Raw genomic sequence first — 20,809 nt, 5'->3', positions numbered from 1 at the left:
AGGCTCCGGACGCGCAGGCTCAGCGGCCATGGCTCACGGGCCTAGCCGCTCCGCGGCATGTGGGATCTTCCCGGACTGGGGCACGAACCCGTGTCCCCTGCATCAGCAGGTGGACTCTCAAACCACTGCGCCACCAGGGAAGCCCAACACTTCTTAAAAAAACAAACAAACAAACAAAAACCCTCACCAATGATTCTTCAGTTACCCAATACCAAAATCCAATTGTACTATCTTCCTAAACCTGTTAATTGTTCCTCTTCCTTAAAATTCTTTTTCTCTCAAGTCTCAGGTCATGGTCCTTAAATAACTGTTTCCAGGATTGCATCTTCTTTTCTCTTTCTGTATTTTTTTGTTATATTTCCAAGTTTAAAAATGATTACCCATACGGTGACAACCCTTTGATTCTAGATCTCCAGTCTCAACTTCTTCGTAAGCCCCATCCATATTTCTAACTACTTATAAGACATTTTCATCTGGATATTCATGCAGGCATCTCAAAAATCAACACATCCAAGCTGCTGATGCCACTTTCAATGCCACACCACCACTCTGATTCCTCTTCCCCCAGACAGCTTTACCTTTCTATAGAAATAGGTCCTCATTAAAAAAAAAAAAAAAATTATAGGAAAAAAATTTAAAGAAATGCTTAAAAACAGCTTTTTAAATTTAAAATTATAACAAATGTTCATTCAGTAATTTTTAATTTTTCATAATTTAGCCAATTTAGTTAAAAGGGCTTGATAGTTACATAAGCAAGAAATAAAAAGAAACAAAGGTTAAGCAATGTGAGCCAGCAGAACTGTATTTGGGATTCTTAGAAGATTCTAATTATAGATAATGTAACCTCAATAGGCTTATTTATTATAAAACAATACTATTTACTAATTTTGGCTAATTTTCTCCAGGTCCTTAAAAGTAGTTTTAAAATGCATTATTTTTATACATAATTCATGTATGATGAGGCAGTTTATACCACTTCTTTAGGATCAGTGTTATAGTGTTAGGACTTTAGAGATAAACTTTTGATTATGGATCCTTTTATCTAATCATCTTAAATGATTCTCTTAAATTATATCATAACTTACTTCTCTCGCTATATGTCCCACGGATCTTGATAGAGGTCAAATTGTTTAGGAGTTTCTGAAATTCAAAAGGGGTAAGAGTAGGCCTCCAAGGGTAATCTGTTGCTTCATGGAGCCTAGAGAAAAAGGAAGGGCCACATTAACCTCTGTAAGGACAATTCTGGGTGCTGAGAAAGCATTTCTTACTCATTTATGCCACCAACAATGCACTGCTCTGCCAATCTAACCAGGTCAGAGATGAGTCTGTTGGTTTGACAGTACAACTGGAAAAGGTACACGTCAACAAAGGGAAAGTTCCCTTTTACAAAGCCACCTTGAGAAGCCAGAAGTTTTTCTTCGACACACACCTTGAGGCCTGGTGAGCTTTGACAAAGAAACCACTTTTATAATTCTGGTCAAGTCAGATTTTAAAAACAGAACTGTCTTACCTGAAGACATATTTCACAGTGGTCTCACTCGGATAGGAATTGCCCTGAGCGATCAAGGGCACAGACACTCTTAGGCCAGCTCCCTCAAGCACCAGGTCTTCTGCAGAGAGGCGAGTGTCTCGCCTGTCCACTCGAAAGGAGAAGGAGAAGTTCTGACCATAACTCAACACCTGCTTGCCCAAGAACTTTGCTGGAAGGCAGACACAATGGTGAGCAAGAATGTGAGCGTAAGAATAAACGGGCATACGCCAAGCCAGACCGCTTCCTAGCCTTACTTACCGGGGGCAATGAAGTACCTAGGAAAGTAGCTATCTGAAATGACAGCGATATCTTGCCTCTCAGAGGACCACTCAAATGATGCTTCAGAGCCATCCCTTTGTTCCACACGCCACCCATCCTCATCTGCAAGCAGAGGATGGAACACAAATGCCGTTACTTTGTAAATGTCCTGAATTCAGGTCCTCTATATACCACAAAATACATAGCAAGTCATCAATGAAAGTTTTTTAATAAATGGAGGCTATAACAGTACCTATATATGCTATACCCCTCAAGCTAAACTATTTTATATAATAGTTTATACTTAATTTGGTAAATTCTAAAACCATTTATATATACTTTCATTAAATTAAAAAGCCAAACAAAAATCACATACATTAAAAAACAAAGTGCTGATACCGTCAAAAGGTGCTCAAAGAGCTACTGACTTTTTAACACTGTAAGTCTAGTCTCACGATTCTAGAGGACAGAAGGAAAGGTCTACTTTACCTGTCTGAAAGGTAGAGGTTATAGAATAAACACTGTAGCCGACAGCATTTGTACAGACAGAAGAATGCCCAAAGCAGAAGCAAGGTGTGCAACCCATAGGATTAGATGATTCCAGATTAAAAAATCCAGGTTTGCATCTGAAAGAGATTAAGATACAATCAGGTATTCATTGTACTTGAAATATGATAACAGAGAAAATACAATACGGCTAGAGAAAAAATGAGCTACCTCTCACAATTGAAGCCTTCGACATTGTCTTTGCAAACACATCTTCCTGTTTCAAAATTACATTCGTCTGTGCTGCCAGAAGGATTACAAGAGCATGGCCTATTGGATGGAAAATGGAGGAAAACAATGAAATAAGAGAAAAGATAAAGAAACTCCACTCAAAGTCAATCTTTTGTTTTATATGTTAACAGATTTTTAAAAAAGGAATTCCTTTTTTAAAAAGGAATAGAAAGAGCAAAATGAATCCTAAAGTCGTCTTTATGTTTGGATTTGATTTCAGTCAAGGATAACCATCACATTTAGACATTGAAAACTCTGCTTCACCTCTGTACAGAACAATCCTGGATCATCATTACAGCGAGAAGACAGCGAGAAGCCTTAAATCTTGGTTTACAAGTATCATGGGGGGAAAATGTTTATATGACTGCAGATTAGCTACAACATCTATTATTAAGAATCAGCTACATTTGGGCTTCCCTGGTGGCGCAGTGTTCGAGAGTCTGCCTGCCGATGCAGGGGACACGGGTTTGTGCCCTGGTCCGGGAGGATCCCATATGCCGCGGAGCGGCTGGGCCCGTGAGCCATGGCTGCTGAGCCTGCGTGTCCGGAGCCTGTGCTCCGCAACGGGAGAGGCCACAGCAGTGAGAGGCCCGCATTCCACAAAAAAAAAAAAAAAAAAAAGAATCAGCTACATTTGGATTCTGCCCCCTTGAAAAATCTTACCTGCATCCAGCCTCAGTAAGAGAATGGTACCCAGGCTGGCAACGGTCGCATTTGTCCCCCATCACTCCAGGCTTACAGCTACATCTGCCATAGCTATCACACTGTGTACTGAGAGAACCTGAAATTTAAAGTGCTCAGTGTCAACCACCAGTTAGGTAAGTAAAATGAATGTCTCAAAGAAAGAAGGTTGGTAACTAAAAACAATGCCTGAAAACCAGAATGCAGATTGTTTTTCAGTATCTAGATGGTAACCAAGAGAATAAAGATCAAATTTTAAATCAGAACACTCTCAAAATCATACCCCTTTAAGCCATGACTTTTAAACTTTCCAGACATACACCCTAAGATGAATCCACTCATAACTGCTGAAAAACACTAACGAATCACTCTGTACCCAATGGTAAACCGTACACAAAACCAGTCACTGCTCTGTGGACGAGCACAGGCTCCCTATGGCCTGTGTCTAGAATTTAAGTATATACAGGCATGAATAACAAAAATAAAGTTCAAACTCCTGAAAAAGCACAACAGACGAAGAGCACTCTGCTCCTCTGAACACACACCAATGTGCTGAAAGAGTTCAGCCCTCCAAGGAGGTTAGACTAAACAAAATCATTAACAAGGAAGAACTCACGAAGAAGCTAACCTTTTACAGTCAAAGTTCAAATGGTCTTGATGATCTTATTGCTAATTATTTACAGAACCATTACTCAGGCCAACCCCACATTTTTATACACACCAGAAAATCATCTGAAGGCCCAACCTGGTTAAAGAGAGTAGAGGCAGATCCTAAATCATTTACATGTTATAACAATGTCCACTCTCCTGTACTTAAGCTGTGCAAATCCCTAGGGAACAAAGCTTTATGTTCTGGGGGTACAGGGAATGCTCATTTTGTCTTCCAACCATCACAATGAAGCAGACTCTGCCCGTCACTTACCAACAGGACTACAGTGGCAGGGAGAGCAGGCTTCTCTGTTCCCAAGGCGGAAGAAATTCTCCCGGCACCTCTCACAGTTGGCGCCGTCCGTGTTATCCTGGCAGTTGGTACAGTGGCCACCATGGCCCGTGGAGCGGTACAGTTCAGAGTCAAAGTAGCATTCCTGCGATCGGCCATTGCAGTCACAGGCTGTTGGCCAAAACGTTAAGTCAGATCCATGTTCCTTTACAAACAGCATTTTAAAAGACTCAGAGAAAACAAAACCATAATTCCCCACATCTCTGACAAACAGGTGGTGGCAGATTACGAACGACCGCCAGATGCACTGTTCATTCAAAAACAAAAACGAAAACTGTGTGTCTGTCTATAAAGGGTTCATACCGTCAGGTTAACAGCTTACTAAGTAATGTTCATCCTTATCAAAAATAGTACCATCATAAAATATAAGTAATCCTTGTACTTAGGAATCTCTGCATAGTTGTACACATACAAACAAAAGCCAAGTCAAATTACAATTTTTCTGAACCTTTATCCTTCATTCTAATACCAAGTCCAAGCACAAGGGGCCAATTTATATGTAGGCTTCAATTTATGTTAACTTTTCAGGGCTCAGACAATTCAAATACATTAGACACCAACTTCTAAAATGCCAGATTACTTGCATACCCAGACTGGAGTAATCTTGAGACACATGGGTAAAAATCAGTGCCTCTTTCAAAAGAAGCAGGAAATCTATAGATCCACAAGAAAGTAAATCCACAAGAAGGGAAATCTAGATCCATAGATGCCTCCATCTGCTGGGAAGCCACAGTGCCAAATGGGTCATCTGTTAAGTAGCTCTATTCCCTACATGACGAGTATCTGTAGTCACTGAAAATCTTTATTATATTTATACTAAGATGATTTTTTCCAAATTACTGACTCTGCTCCAAGTACAGACACTAAATAAAAATAAAATTTTATTTGATTACAGATAGAGCAGGAGATTGCTGTTTAAAAAAATTTGAATACGTTTTTTTTCTCCTCCTTGCCTTTACAATCAGCTCTTTTACGGTACTATATTTGAAAACTTTTTAGAAGCTTGAATCGCTGGCACCAAGAATTAGAGTTAAGTAACTCTGGAAGCTCCCATTCCCTTCTTCATCAGCTATTTCTCTTCCCTCAAGTCTCCCTAGATTATCTCGCAATCAGCCCAGCTCACGGCACCTAAATGGTCTGGTGCTTAGAGACCGTGAGGCAGAACAATCCCCATGTCTATGCTGTCCTAACCCACTGCTAAAAGCAGATGCTGTGGCTCCCTCATCATCAGCTGGTAAGAGAGAAGGCAGCTGTCATTCTCTCTTCCCTAGCTCCAGCACCCTGACAATACTGTAGTACCGTCACACCTCCAGAAACTTCTCTCTCTGACGGGCCATGGTGCCTGAAGGGACCAAAGAGGAAAGCAAATTGACTTAGCTCCTTATCAAAGTCTGTTAGCTACTGTATTCTGTTCACTTGCTAGTGAGAAGCTGGATATAATGTTACAATTGTTTTTTTCCCATAATGTTCCTGGATAGACTCAACATATGACATCATTAAGCAGATTACTTTTCAAACACATGTGTACATTTATTTAGATGTCACACCTTAGGAGTATTTCATTTTTTCTTTTATCAGCCTTTATCATGTGGTTTCCAACACTGGATATTACAGTTCAGTAAAAGAATGAAAGAAGTGAAAGTGCTTAGGAATGCTAGAGCAGGCTGTAAAATTTATCTGAAAATCAGGAATTTGTTGAGAAAAGAAAAGTTGAATAAGAAAATCTGCTGTAGGCAGCTAATGGAAACAGTCATGAGTCAAGATATTGGTCCTTTTTCAAGGTTTCTGCCAATAATTCCTGCAAGTTCAGAGTGTCTTCCTTCTTATTCCCTTTATTACCAAGAGGATACGATAAGGAATATTTATAAGGACATAAGAAAATGTTGCTGCTTTAAAAGTTTCTCACTTTCAAGTCCTTGGCAAATCATGACTACATGGTTTCATGATTTTTCTCCTGAGATTCCTTTCTCTATCTCTTCAGAATAAACCTAGACATTATGAAGGAATAAACAATGTGTAATCTTTTTCATTTTACCTCTTCCTAAGAATACTAGGCTCTACTCTTCTTCCCAGAGCCACCCACCTCTGCATGACGGAAGTAGGAAATCCTCCCCATTGTGCTCTTTAGTGAGATAAAGAAAAAATAATTTTGATAAATAATCCATCGAATAGCAGTCTTAGTCTAGAACTCATCACACCTGACCAATGTTCATCAACAATCCTGGCTGTTCAAATAAATGAGCATTGAAAGCAAGAATATTTTAAAGGGCAACAAAGAAAAGACTGGAGAAACCATATTTTAGAGTAGGCAACCCCAGCCCAGTATTTAGAGCTAAGCAAAGGCCAAACCTTGAAGATGCTGCTCCCATTCTGTTATGTGTGTTCATGAAGGAAACATAAAACCAGCACAGTTTACGTTTGTGGCCAATTGCTCGCATCTATGATTTTCCTTTGACGTGCATGCAGGTTATTGTTCTACACTCTCAAATTAGGGAAGAAGCTCTGCCTTCCAGGCTTTTCCTTTCAAGGAGGAATCAAAGGAAGTCACCCATTCCTTCTCCCACCTCTGAAGTCCTCAAGACAATTTAGCAGACGAACACCAAGGGGCACTCACGCAGGCATTCGCTGGCACTCTCAGCAGTCGCCCTCCTCCACGGCCGGTCATTGAAGAAAGGAAGGCACTTCTCACAGTCTACGCCATAAGTATTATGTTTGCAATTACACACCAGCTTGTCAAATTCATTCTTCACGCACTCGCTTGCATGTCCGTTACATTTACACCTGGGGAGAGAAGAGACCCTTAAAAGAATGAAACACCTATGAAGCCCTGAAACGGATGCAGAAAAAGGATGTACACAGAGAACTGAAAACCACCTCAGGATGTTTTTGAGTTTACCACTCAAAACTGTAAACTGAGGAACTGAGCAAGATTAAGTAATGACTGTGTGTTTTCAGGTATGAAGAAAAATCAAACAAGACAAAAAAAAAGGTAGCTTTATTTAACAGGGGATGGGGCATTAACCAGACATGAGAAGAAAGTCCCCAACAATTTCTGAGGACATCTGTAGGACCATTTCCTGAAGTGAAATGTGTACATCTCAAGAGGCAGCCAAGTGTAGTGGTTAAGAAGAACATGGACTCCAAGGCCAGGCTGCCTGGGTTCGAAACCTTGCTCTGTGACTTACCAATGGAACTTAAACTCGGTGCCTTACCTGTAAAAGAGGGAGGATGATAATACCTATTTCATAGAGTTATTGAGAAGATCAAGAGGTTGCTACATGTATGTGCCCAGGACTGTACAGGCATATAACAAGTCAATAAATTTCAGCAGTTATCTGCCATCATGATTTTAAAGTATTTGATCTGAAGACAGTGAGAGACAGATACCACACCACCATATGGATCTCCGGTAGACTGACATTCCCTCGGGTTGTTTGGGGCAAGAATCCTTGAAGGAGCCTCTAGATGCAGGTACTACCATAAACTAAGGACTCATGGAAATCCCCATGAATACTAACACGCACTCTGGTGCAGAGCCGTTACCCTCACTCACTCTTTAAAGATGGCAGTCAGTTCCACAGCTTCAAGCACCACCTAATAATACACTCAAACACTTCTGAAACACCTACAGTGCACCAGGATGAATCCCAAATGTATATCTCCAGGTGCCTCTTTCTCCCAAGCTCCTGTCCTTGACTGCTGCACAAATTTAGATGTCCTCCACGACTTAAAACTTAACATTCTACAACTAAACTCACCACCTTCCCACATGAGCTCATCTCCGTTTATTCTGTTAATGATACCACCATTCTCCTGGTCACTAAACCTTCAAAATCACCTTTGACTAAAATCCTGATAATTCTTCCTTCATAAAATGCACCTAAATGTTTCTTTCCATTCTGCTGTCACCACCTTAATGTCAGGTATTTGGTGTCACCTAACACCTAGATGACAGCATAATAACAGGAATATAAATTCTCTCGATCATATTCTACTGTTACCTTGCCTGCAGCTAATCTTCCTAATCTACTGTGTTGAAATCATAGCCCTAACACCAAAAAAGTACATGATTTCTCATTGGTTACAGTTTCCATCAACTTTCACTGAGCATCAATCCCATACCAGGAACACTGCATACAAAAATAATGCTTCTGCTCTTGAGACTTCATAGTCTATTACAAGGGGAGGTAAGTCCAAGATTCTTGGCTCACTGTCTAAGGTCTCTGGCTACCAAACTCTCTGGTTTACAACTCCACAAATTCATATAAGATTTTCCTTAAGTCAAGGAGGTTTAAACGCTTCCAACTCTAAACTTTTGCTCATGACATGCACCCAACCCTCCTGCACCCAACCCAGACATCCTCTCTCCTTATCTAAACCCTACCTATTCTTCGACGCCCAGCTTAGATTCCATCTGTTTCTCTAGCCTGACAGTCCTGTAACTATTCTCTGACATATGACATCTCTTTATCTAAAACGCTTGATGGTACCAGTATTTAACTTTTCGCATATTCATACATCGCCTGCCCCATTCACCTGTAGGATCCTAGAAGGTCAGGTCCTTCTCAGTAAGTGAATGTCAGACTTGCACTTCCTCAGTAGCGTCACAGTGCCTATCATAGAGCTTTGCGCTTAAATGTTCAATAAGAATTCACTAATGTGTTGATCTGACAAGGTTTTAGAAAACCTAATTACTTTGTTTCCAGGATAATGAGGTCCAAAAAACATTACTAATACAGTTGTAAACAAGTTGCTACCTTCACTTCTACACCAAAGCTCCAATCGCTTTCAAGGTTATTTCATGGTTTACTTACCTACCACCCACAGCGAAATCAGAGATTGCATAATAATAGGATTTGAGAACTTTGGGGTCATTAAACACTTCATCCCCAAAAGTGTTCAGGCGATTGAGTGTTACTCTGATGTCAGTGGCAGTTACCCATTCCTGTCAGAAAACAAAAACACAGAAAAGATAGGTAAAGGCACTGAAGGTAAGAGACATATATGTGACAAAATCTTCTAAACAGTTAATGTATCATTTAACTCATGTCCTCTTCTGGCATTAAATCTATTATAACACTCAAGGACTCCTTTCATTTCTTCATACTTGAATTTCCTTCTTGACTCTTCCCTTCTTTGATCTAAGTTGTTACTTGACCACTCAGAGTCTCCCAAGGCAGGAATAATATTAGTTTCTTCACAAGGCTGTAGAGAGGCTTAAGTGAAATATGCTTTTCAACGCTCAGCATGCATTAGGTAGTCAACACACGTCTCGTCTCTCCATCCTGTACCCACACCCCAAAGCCAGTCAAGAGAAGCCAGCACAGAACTCACGAAGTACCACCACTGTATCCGATACACTGGTCACTGCCTCCTCCTGCCCATCTTGTACCATCTCCCTCTCCCTCTTACCCACTCCACTATGGACAGATCTGGGAGACACATCCAAGCACAAAGCAATCAAGCATTACACTGGCCTGAACCAATCAGACGTACTCTTTGTCTTGACCCTTCCCAAATGTCACTTCTCATGAGGCCTTCCCTGGGCACCCTATCTAAAATCGCCACCCCCCAGCCCCCTGCAACTCCCTATTTCCCTTCCCTATTTTATTTAAACTGCCTGTCTCCATCACCACCACACCTGCCCACCCCACCACTGCCACCACCAGATTATAAGCCCCACAGGGCAGGAATTTGTTTTGTTTTGTTCACTGCATTTCACTAGTGCTTAGCATATAGTTGGTGCTCAAGTAACATCTACCGAGCAAATGAACAGATTTGAGGAAACTCCAACTGATCAAGTCGGTAGGTATATCATAATGGCACAGGACAAGAATGAAGGTTATACGGTTTTCCCCCCGGTTTTATGCGATCTAAGCGCTTATAATAAATGCCCTTTCATTGAGCTAATTTTAGTCAGATGTTTACATCTGTAGTAGTTATAACAATTATCCCAATGAATCATGTTTGCCAGTGTCCACAACCTGTGTAGTCCCTGTATACGCTGATTCTAGGCTTGGGCGTGTGACTTGCTTTGGCCAAGGAGACATCAGCAAATGTGACACAAGCAGAGGTTTAACAAGCATCTGTGCACTGGGATTTACCCTCTTGGAATACCTCCTCCAACACATGAAGAAGCCTAGTCTAGCCCCCTTGAGGATGTAAGATCACAGGGAGAGAAAAACCCAGCTCCCAGCTGACCTGCCAGGGAGTGAGCCCAGGCCAACACAAAACCATGAGAAATAATAAATCACGGTTGTTTAAAACCATTAAGTTTTAGAGTCGTATATTACATAAAACTACCCATATATACCATGGCCACTTACTTACTTATTTATTTTATTTTTTGGCCACACCCCATGGCATGTGGGATCTTAGTTCCCTGACCAGGGATCGAACCCACCACACCCGTGCAGTGAAAGCACGGAGTCTTAACCACTGGGTTGCCAGGGAAGTCCCCCATGTCCACTTTAAGTCCTCTTCTGGGACTGCATATCAGCATTACCTACGGAGACGTTAACAAGCACGTGCAGAGCTGCAGGCGTCTATGTTTTCAGAAGGCTTCACATGAGACTGGGAAGCACACCCCTGATTAAGAATCACTGCTTACACCAGGCCAAACACCTGGCATGTAGAACAACACAGAGAGCTCATCAAGGCTAATCTCCATGAAGCCTTCATGTATAATTAGAAAGGAGAAGAGATGATGATTTCACCATATCCAAACTTGGAACTCCAATAACAACGCCCACTCATGGCCACAATGTTAGGAATCTTTTAGTCGTCTGTAGTGTAAACAGCTAAACATATCTCTGTGTTTAATGCTTATTATATCTTCGACAGGCTTCATCTTTATCACAGCTCTCCTGGAATAAAAGCTTCTCAAGAGTTGAATCTAAGTTTTTTTTTTGTTTTTTTTTCCTCCATAACAGGCATCTTAAAAAGAACAGACTCTAGAACTAGACTTTCTACGTTTTGAATCCCAGTTCTGCCACTTAAAACTGTGTGATTATGTATATGTATAACTGATTCACTTTGTTATAAAGCAGAAACTAACACACCATTGTAAAGCAATTATACTCCAATAAAGATGTAAAAAAAATAAAAAACAAAAAACCTGTGTGATTTGGGGCAAGTGATTTTATGTTTTCTGGGCCTCTGACTCCTCATCTGTAAAGTGGAGAAAATAAAAGTATCTACCTTACAGAGTTACTGGGAAGGTTAAATGTGTTAATACATTTAATATATCTAAAGGGTTTAGAAAAATGCTTGTCACATTGTGGCACATTATAGTAAGTGCTATAATAAATGCTAATTATTATTATAAATCACTGCATGCTTAGTCATATTCATACACATTAAAACCGGGAAGGCTTCTTCCGGGAGATCACAACTTTTAGAGGGAGGCACAGGGAGCAATGAGGGCAGAAGCCAACTGCCTCTCTGCTCACTGTCAGATCGGCTACAAGTCGTATCAGTCAACCCTCCTTGGCAACTGTATATCAGAGCCAGAGCTCTTACATCCAGAGACGCATAATTAATGTTTCTGCATAATGATACCAACCGACCAAATCTATTGCAGATGCCCACAGCCTTTTGCCACATTTAGTCTTACAAGTTTCTGTGGCATGAAGAGTTAAGAAACGTCAGAATTCCTATAGCTGGGGGAACTGCTTTCAAGACAGGCTGACAAGGCATACAGTTAGCAAAGGTGCCAGAAAACCACAGTCACATCATCACCTCACTGCTTTTCCCTACTGACTATACTATTCCCTCCCCAGGACAGTAAAATACAATAATTTGTGTAGGAAGAATCAAAGTTAGAAAATGTGTGCCAGTTGACCAACTTAAAGAGTATTTATAGATCACTTCTGCCCTAGGTAATCTGTCTCCTGCTTTTTCATCTATCGAAGTCGGTTATTCTTTCTGCCATGTATTTTGAACACACCTTACCGCCTTTGAGAGAAACATTTTTGAAAGACCTTTGCAAACACACTTATTGCTCACCAGAGCCCTCAAAATCAAGATTTATGATCTCCCAGCAAACTACAGAAATACAATGGAAGGGAAGAACTGGACCCAGCGAGAATATATTCTCATCTTTTGCCACTGTCCAAAGCCACATGGCCAAATTAGACAAAGGGTCCTTGTACATAAAAAGTTCCAAAGAGAAAGAATGAGGGAACACAAAGGCATAAGGCCCAGAAAAACAGGGAGATTCCCTAGTTAGAAGTCACAACAGCTTTTCATAAAGTATACACAGCGTTTGCAAACCCACATCCAGTCTTTCTTGTCTCAGCGAATTAATACAGGCTGTCCCCATTTAGATGGTAACTCTAGCCATGTGACAGAAGCATCTCCAGTCTGTGTGAATGTGCTGAGTATGGCATGACATGCATCTGTCTCTCCATAATCAAACAGCCAGAACATAAGAAAAGGTCACAGACATCTAAGCAATACAGAAAGATTCCAAATTATAGTGTATAAGGAATAAGCATATGGCATTTATGAAAAAAGAAACCTTTAATTCTTTCTATTGCCATATAGGGAAAAGTTTCTATCACCATCCTTAAGCAATATACCAGGGTTACCTAAATTTATATCTTGCCACAAAAACCAGTGCTTTTAGGTAATGAAGAGTTTTCATAGTGATTGGCAACAGTACCAGACAAACCCAACCAAAATTTCCTTGTACAATAACGAAGGAAGGTAGAGTTCTTAAACATCTTGCTTCAGTTGTTCCCTCTTCCTAATATTAAAAAATAGTTTTCTGGGCTTCCCTGGTGGCACAGTGGTTGAGAGTCTGCCTGCCAATGCAGGGGACACGGGTTCGTGCCCCAGTCCGGGAGGGTCTCACATGCCGCGGAGTGGCTGGGCCCGTGAGCCATGGCCGCTGAGCCTGCGCGTCCGGAGCCTGTGCTCCTCAACGGGAGAGGCCACAGCAGTGAGAGGCCCGCATACCGCAAAAAAAAAAAAAAAAAAAGTTTTCTTGTTTTGTCAAATCAAAGAAGAGGTACGACAGGATACAAAAAACTTTGGTAGATTCATTCAAATACCCTCCTTCAAAAGGAAGGCAGAAGCAAAATGTTTCCACTGCAAGTACAGAGACTCAAGTCAAAATTGTTCAACATTTAAAAAAATCTGTAAAATTTACATCCCAGAATACACGTGCATGAAAACTAAGAACAAACATCAACTGGGCAGCAGAAATAAAACTACTTTCCTTCACTTATTAAGAGTACACAGGAGAGCAGAATAAAATCCAGCTGTCTGTCCTGGTGGAGTAGGTGCTATTCCTACCCCTTACTTCAAAAGTGGGACCATGGTCCCCCACTACAATGATCTTCCTGCATCCTGCATATGGAAGAACTGACTGGCTACCAAGACAACCGCTAGGTGCCTACCTGCAGCACAGGGCTATTGTCAAAGTTGTAGGCACTGGGCCTTCCTTCCAGGGTTGAAAAGGCCACGTTGCCCCCAGTGAGAGGGGAAATGTCACTGAATTCATCTGTGCACAAGGCCTGCTGCTCGTCCCCTCCCGTCCTGATGAAGCCTCGGTTTGCCTTCGAGTAGGTGTTCTCGCAGGAGCCGCTGTAGTACTGGTAAGGGACCCAGGGCCCCTCTTCCCGCGTGCGCTTGTAAATGGCGAAGCTCTCTGGGCGGCTGGTGTGGAACTTGAGGCGCACGTATGTGATGTCAAACGCTTTTCCTGTGGGGCAAACACATCGATGTCCAGAAGTCATACGTACGAAGCAAAGAAACCCCCTCTATTCCCACTTTGCTTTGGAACTTGACAAAGAAAGAGGATACAAACCAACCTGTGCACACTACGCTAAGAGGGTTCCAGAACACAACACGTTGGCTGTGTCCCATAGGCTACTGTAAGCCTGGAAACGGTGCGTGTTTTCCCACAGAAATAAGTTATAGCTGCACTCGTAAGTTGGCTCATAAAAGCCCATTTATGATGTGTGTTGTTAAAATTTTGGTTGCCATGAAAAATGATAGCATGTATTATGTACTTATATTGTTAAACAAAAATAAAATTGAGTGAAAATGAGCATTTATCCTTAATGCCGGTGCTTCCACAAAAGCTTAATTAAAAGATAGAAAAGAAAATATTTGCTGGCTTTCTAAATGGGTCTTCTGGGCACTTTCAAGATTTTTAAAAATTCGTTCTGTATTAATTTTAATGTTACTTCTTGATGCAGGAAGAGTATCATCAGCACTATTCTACTTACTTACCAGGTTAAGAAAGAGAAATCTGAGAAAGAGTGAAGGACGGGGCTTCCCTGGTGGCGCAATGGTTGAGAATCTGCCTGCCAATGCAGGGGACACGGGTTCGAGCCCTGGTCTGGCAAGATCCCACATGCCGCAGAGCAACTAGGCCCGTGAGCCACAACTACTGAGCCTGCGCGTCTGGAGCCTGTGCTCCGCAACAAGAGAGGCCACGATAGTGAGAGGCCCGCGCACCACGATGAAGAGGGGCCCCCACTTGCCACAACTAGAGAAAGCCCTAGCACAGAAACAAAGACCCAACACAGCCATAAATAAATAAATTAAATTAAAAAAAAAAAAAGTGAAGGACAGTGATTGAGATATGGGGGCAGGGACTACAGCAGGAAAGAAGAAAAAAAACTCCTCTAGTAGCTGACAAAGAGATGACAAAAAAAAGAGAAAGAGAGAAGAGAAAGGCGGTTTAAAGAAGCTGTGTTCGTTCAAAAGAGAATATATGAGACATGAGTGCTGAGCAAGAAAGGACAGCAACAGGGAGGAGCGAACGGGCTGTCATCCCTCTGGAAGAAGAGTCACTGCATCAGGCAGCTCCCTGCAGCAGGCAGAACACAGCCTGACGGCTGGGACAGCTTGGTTGCCAGCCAGCAGGATTTCAGGTGGGTAAAAAAGATAATGTGCAGCTGTTTTTAAACACCATTCATTCGCAGATTGGTCTTTCTATCTCTGACAATATCTATATTTTGCTGCTTCTATGTTATAATGAAGATCACGGTTTGTCAACAAGTATTTATTGGGCACAAGTACATGCTCAGTCCCATGTTATATACTTTGGGGGACAGGATGCACTAGACATAAGTGGTCCTTGAACTCAAGAAGCTTACAGTCTCTTCTGTCCAAGTGAATCAACTTCACAGGAAGAACCACCCTACAAAGCCCACAGAAGAGGAATTCCTGCACTCTCAGAAGTGTTGAGGAGAGACTTCTGCCATTCTCTCACTTCCTCACACCCACTCATCCCCAGGGGAGAAGAAGTGTTGCTCACGTGTGGCCCAGAATCTCCTCAGCTCTCTTCTAGTTGCCACCCGAGTCCCTTTCTCTCCTCTCCCTCACTCCTCAGTGCAAGACAGCACCTCTGCCACTGTGCGGGGGAGGCCTGCTGCTGTCCTGCTACTCGATTCAGGACTAAGTGCATGAGTTCAGGTGGGGTGGGGCAAAAGGCCCATGTAAGCTATATGCCCAGGCTCTGTTCTTCAAGCCAGTTTTACCTGTAATAAAACTGATATGATGGGCCATATCTGACTCCATTTCCCAACTGGTTCAGATCTTAAAAGAGGGGTTTGATTAACTGTCCCCCATATAATGAAACATTCACACGCATGAGATCTTGAACATAAAGGTGTATGGTATGATGGAAAAAACACAGGACTGGGCATTATGAGACCTAAGTAGACATCCTGGCTCCTTCAATTACTAGCTGTGTGATTTCTGTTCCGTCATTTTCTCCTCTGTAAAAATGAGGGTGATACAGACATAGAGAACAGACTTGTGGTTGCCAAGGAGGAGGGGTGGGTAGGGGAGGGAAAGATTGGGAGTTTGGGATTAGTAGATGCAAACTATTATATATAGGATGGATAAACAACAAGGTCCTACTGTATATCACAGGGAACTATATTCAGTATCCTGTGATAAACCATAATGGAAAAGAAGATAAAAAACAATATATATGTATAAACTAAATCACTTTGCTGTACAGCAGAAATTAACACAGCATTGTAAATCAACTATACTTCAATAAAATTAAAAAAAGAAAATGAGGGTGATAATCCCTGAGCCTCCTACCTCAAAGAGTTGTTGGAAGGTCAGACTAAGATCTTGCATATACCTGATTCATTATAAAACGCTATACAAATATAAGGCATTATTATAATACGGTACAGAAGAGAATTCGTGAACTAGGATCCTGGAGATGTTCACACACAAGAGCCTGATTGCACAAGGGCCTACCTGGTATAGTTGCCAAAGAATATTTTACAAATCCAGATCTTCTACCTAGGAGGCAGTATAACACTTTGTCTGGACACAGGTCATGCAAATACAGTTTACAACCTTCTTGTTCAAAGAATGCAAATTTAACCTGTATCTCTTTACTGTGTTAAAAATGTAAAGACGTCATCTTTGAATGAAGGCGAGGTTATAATACAGTGTCTATGGCATTCCAGAGACTATCTAAAACATTCTGGAATGGTAAAACAATTTAGTTTTACTCATGAGTATGTGGCTTGGGATGTTCAAAGGCTTACTCACTAATCTGTGGATTACAGATTACCCTTGCTTTTCTATTTTCTCTGTCTACATTTCTGCCATCTCATTGTTCTTTAGCAACCCAACCTACAGGAGAATGGATCAAAGGAGAAGAGGTAAATGGATCAGGGTATCCTGTGTCCCAGACAAACATCTACACCACAAAGCCACACACTGAAAGAAACAGGCATACGTGGTCACTCAGTGTCGGCACAAACACAGCGATGGGTGGCAGAACGTCAGAAAAGCAACTCCGCTAGCATTAAACTTTGAAGCACCCTAGCTTGCTGCTGCTGGCGCTGCCTCACCATGCCTCATTTTCAGAGCTGCTTTTTTCATTCTAACTTACAGCTACAGTTGAAAGAAGTAGAGGGCTCTGTGGCAATCTGCAAAGGAGGCTCACGCATTCCACACAACAAGATGGCCATGTGCGTGACCTTCGACATTGCAGCCAGCCCAGCAGTGGATACAGATCACCGCAATTCCATGTGATGAGTGCTATGACAGGGGAAGGACATGAGGTTTTGGGAGCATGGAGGAAAGTCACCTAACCCACATCTATAAGGTCAAGAAATTTTCTAGAGGAGGTGACATCTAAATCCAAGACCTGAGGAATGCAGAGGAATTAGCTAGGCCAACAGAGATCAGTCATCCAGGCAGATGGAATAGGATGTATGAAAGCCCAGAGAACACAGAGGAGTGGCCACTGGAGGAATCAGAGGTGTGCAGTACATCTAGAACTGGAGACAGTGGCTGCAGGTGAGTCAGCTAGCAAGCACAGCACGCCAGGCCTGAGGCCATGCTAAAGAGCAACTTCAACTTCCTCAGGCTGATGGCAAGCCATTGAAGGATTTACGTCAGGAAATGTATGATCAGGTTTGATTTTCAGAAAGATCATTCTGGCCACTGTGTGGAGATTAGGTTAGAAGGGACAGGACTAAAGGTAGAGAGAATATTTAAGAAGATGTGGCGGTAATCCTGGCCGACAGTGGCTGAACTAAGAATAGGGACAGCTGGAATAGAGAAATGAACGGATTTGGGTGACATGTAGTTAGCAGACTTCAATAGTAATTTGTAACTGATGGAGGAGAGCAGGAATCATTTCGGAAAGCCTTCTTTACTTTCACCCTATTGACATTCTGTTTCATTGCCAAAGCTTCCTTTATGCGTTCTACAAAGTGGAAGGATTGAGAATAACATTCAGTTTTCTAGTTTAAAAACAGCCAAATGGAGAGATGTACCATCCACTGAAATAGAGAAGAAAGGAGGTTAAAGCAAAATTGGAGGCAGAAGTGGAGGGCAGGATGGGGAGATGAGTTCTATTTTGGATACACAAGATTTAAGGTGTCTGTGGTCAACTAGACAAGAAGAAGTGTCTAGTAGGGAGCTGGATGTGAATAGTCTGATGGCCCAGGAGAGACATCTAAGTTAGAGATACAGATTTGGGATTCATTAGCCTGTGGATGGATGATGAAGATGTGGTATGGTTGAGACCAATGAGGTCAGAGTGTTGAGCGAGGAGGGAGCTGACTTTCAGGATCATGCTGAGAAGCATCAACATTTAAAGCACAGCCAGAAGACGAGGCAACAGAGGAGACTATGAAGATCAGAGGGAGGAGGGCAAGTAAAAGACAACACAGAATATCACAGAAGCCGAGAGGGTGAAGAAGGAAAGAATCAATGGTGTTTAAATCTGCTAAGCGAATACGGTAAGATAATGACTAAGAAGCGTCCAATGGCTTCAAGCCACAAAGAGGTCATTGAGGTGCTTAGTGAGAGCAGTCCCACCGGCAGCGATCTTGCTGGGTTGGAACTGAGAATGTATGGCAGATAGGACGTGGGAAGGTAGACACAGTGAGTGTAGCCAACCTGGTATGACATCTGGCTAAAGGGTAGGAGAAAGAGAAGATGACGGTAATTGGAGGGGATACAGGGCCAGGGGAAGATTTTTCCCTTTTTTTGTGAGAGAAGTTACAAGGCTGTATTACATGCTGTTGTGCTTCAGTCAGCAGAAAGAGAAAGAATGACTGTGGAAACAAGGCGGGGAAACAAGAATGTGATTCAGCACTGGTGAAAGGACTGGCTCCATAAAGGAGAAAACCTGCATCCTTGCTTTCTACCTGGGTACAAATGTAAGTGATTTAGTAGGTTTTAGAGGATGGAAGTTGATAGAGTTCTAACTGATGACTTTATTTTTTCTGTGCAGTGAAAATCAAGGGTACCTGCCAAGGGGCTGAGGGCAAAGCCAGTGGGGAATATCTGAAGAGAGTGTAGAGGCACGATAGAGACTAGCAGAAAGCTGACTAGAGAGAAAGGCTTGCTGGGCAGAGACGCTGCCAGGATGAGGGTACGGACATCTTCGTGGAGGTGTGATTTTCTACAGCAGTACTTAGCACCTCCTGTACAGGGTCAATGGAAGGACAATAAGGTAGCGGGATTGATGTAACTCCAAGGAACTTAGAATCTAACCTGAATAAATAAGGAAGCAAATACAGAAAACAGAGTGGAAGAGTCATGGCTTGAATATCCTGTGTTATCTGAAACTACCTGTAATCATGGATAATCAAGAACTGAAAACTGAAGGAGCTACTTTTTATTCCATTAAACAACTATAGTCGAGACCTTCCATGTGCTTGTTCACACACTCTCTCTGAATACACTTCTCTACTCTTTATCTGTCCATCCTACTCATTTCCAGTTGACAGAGTAAGAAGATCTAGTTAAATGGCAAATGAACAGAAAAGAGGACTAGGTCTCCGTTTTTCCAATGATAGCGATGACACTACCTTCATACTGTGGGGGCATGCAAAAGTAGACGAAGGACTTTAAAGGAAAGGAGCCAAGCCAAACAACTAAGAAAACCAGTAAGTACATGTCTGGAAAGTATTCCAGCAACTCTACAGCTAGAACGTCTTTCCCCTTCACCTCACGTTCATGCACATGAAGACTAACCATGGGACTTCCCTGGTGGTGCAGTGGTTAAGAATCCGCCTGCCAACGCAGGGGACGCGGGTTCGAGCCCTGGTCCAGGAAGATCTCACATGCCGCGGAGCAACTAACCCCGTGCGCCATAATTACTGAGCCTGCACTCTAGAGCCTGCGCGCCACAACTACTGAAGCCCGTGTGCTCTGGGGCCAGCGTGCTGCAACTACTGAAGCCCACACGACTAGAGCCCATGCTCCACAACAAGAAAAGCCACCACAATGAGAAGCCCGCGCACCGCAAAGAAGAGTAGCCCCCGCTTGCCGCAACTAGAGAAAGCCCACGCAGCAACGTCGACCCAACACAGCCAAAAATAAATAAATTAAAAAGTAAAAAAAATACTAACCATGGGTATACACACCCTCAAGAAAATATTTAGCTTCTGAAGGGTCTGCTGCCTCCCCCGCCTCCCCTTGCCACATTCCTTCCATAAACAAAAAGACTCAAGTGCAGATGTTTAGAACGAAGCACACAAAATTAACTAATACTTCCTGCTCTGAATCCTACAGTGAATCTGGCTGAGGGACTAAGAGGAGGGGAGGGGGCCACCTGGACAATGAGAATCCAGCCTTTGTGCACACAGGGCCAAGCCAAGGAATTCTGCTTAAGCCTCCTACGTGGTGAAGTATGTCTAATCTCTCTGAGTAGGGGAGAAACCCTTCCTGTCTTAGAATTGGATTCAAGTACTAACTGCTGGGGAACATAAATGCTTCTCTGTTATGTGCAGCTCAGAAGAATTCCATGAGGATGTTGTGAAACAGCCTCCTTTACAGTGAAGTAATGAGCGACAATGGCCATACAGAATTTCACAAAACTTCCAAATGCCCTTCCATGGCCTGAATTAGAAGAGAACTGGCTCATTCTGAAATATCAAATTAGGAGTCACTGATTCACTATTGTTCTTACGTGCTCACTCCTCGGAATCAGAAAATGACTACTCTCTTTGCAGTCAGACTTGATCTGAGGAATACGAAACTTTAATGAGGCTGTAGCACAGAAAGTCAATTAGAGATGGTAGATGTTTAGGTTACTAAATGGGAGTCTC

General features: G+C 42.3%; 1 protein-coding gene across 1 annotated transcript in view; it reads right to left on the bottom strand.

The window, feature by feature from the left end:
* The window catches only part of LAMC1 (laminin subunit gamma 1), a gene marked incomplete at its 5' end in the record, with an annotated part of 122,799 nt that overhangs the window by 35,813 nt on the left and 66,177 nt on the right, over window positions 1-20,809 (bottom strand). The window contains 10 exons of the mRNA XM_082663389.1: window positions 1,086-1,198; window positions 1,511-1,700; window positions 1,790-1,912; window positions 2,279-2,415; window positions 2,507-2,605; window positions 3,230-3,347; window positions 4,170-4,358; window positions 6,862-7,028; window positions 9,062-9,192; window positions 13,652-13,956. Coding sequence (XP_082519515.1) covers window positions 1,086-1,198; window positions 1,511-1,700; window positions 1,790-1,912; window positions 2,279-2,415; window positions 2,507-2,605; window positions 3,230-3,347; window positions 4,170-4,358; window positions 6,862-7,028; window positions 9,062-9,192; window positions 13,652-13,956 — 1,572 coding nt within the window. The remainder of the gene's footprint in view (window positions 1-1,085; window positions 1,199-1,510; window positions 1,701-1,789; window positions 1,913-2,278; window positions 2,416-2,506; window positions 2,606-3,229; window positions 3,348-4,169; window positions 4,359-6,861; window positions 7,029-9,061; window positions 9,193-13,651; window positions 13,957-20,809) is intronic.

The sequence above is a fragment of the Grampus griseus genome (genome assembly GCF_964374135.1).
Source record: "Grampus griseus genome assembly, chromosome: 1".
NCBI classification, from domain to species: Eukaryota; Metazoa; Chordata; class Mammalia; order Artiodactyla; family Delphinidae; genus Grampus; species Grampus griseus.
Note: the sequence above shows the minus strand (reverse complement) of the source record. Positions and strands in the feature narration are given on the sequence as shown.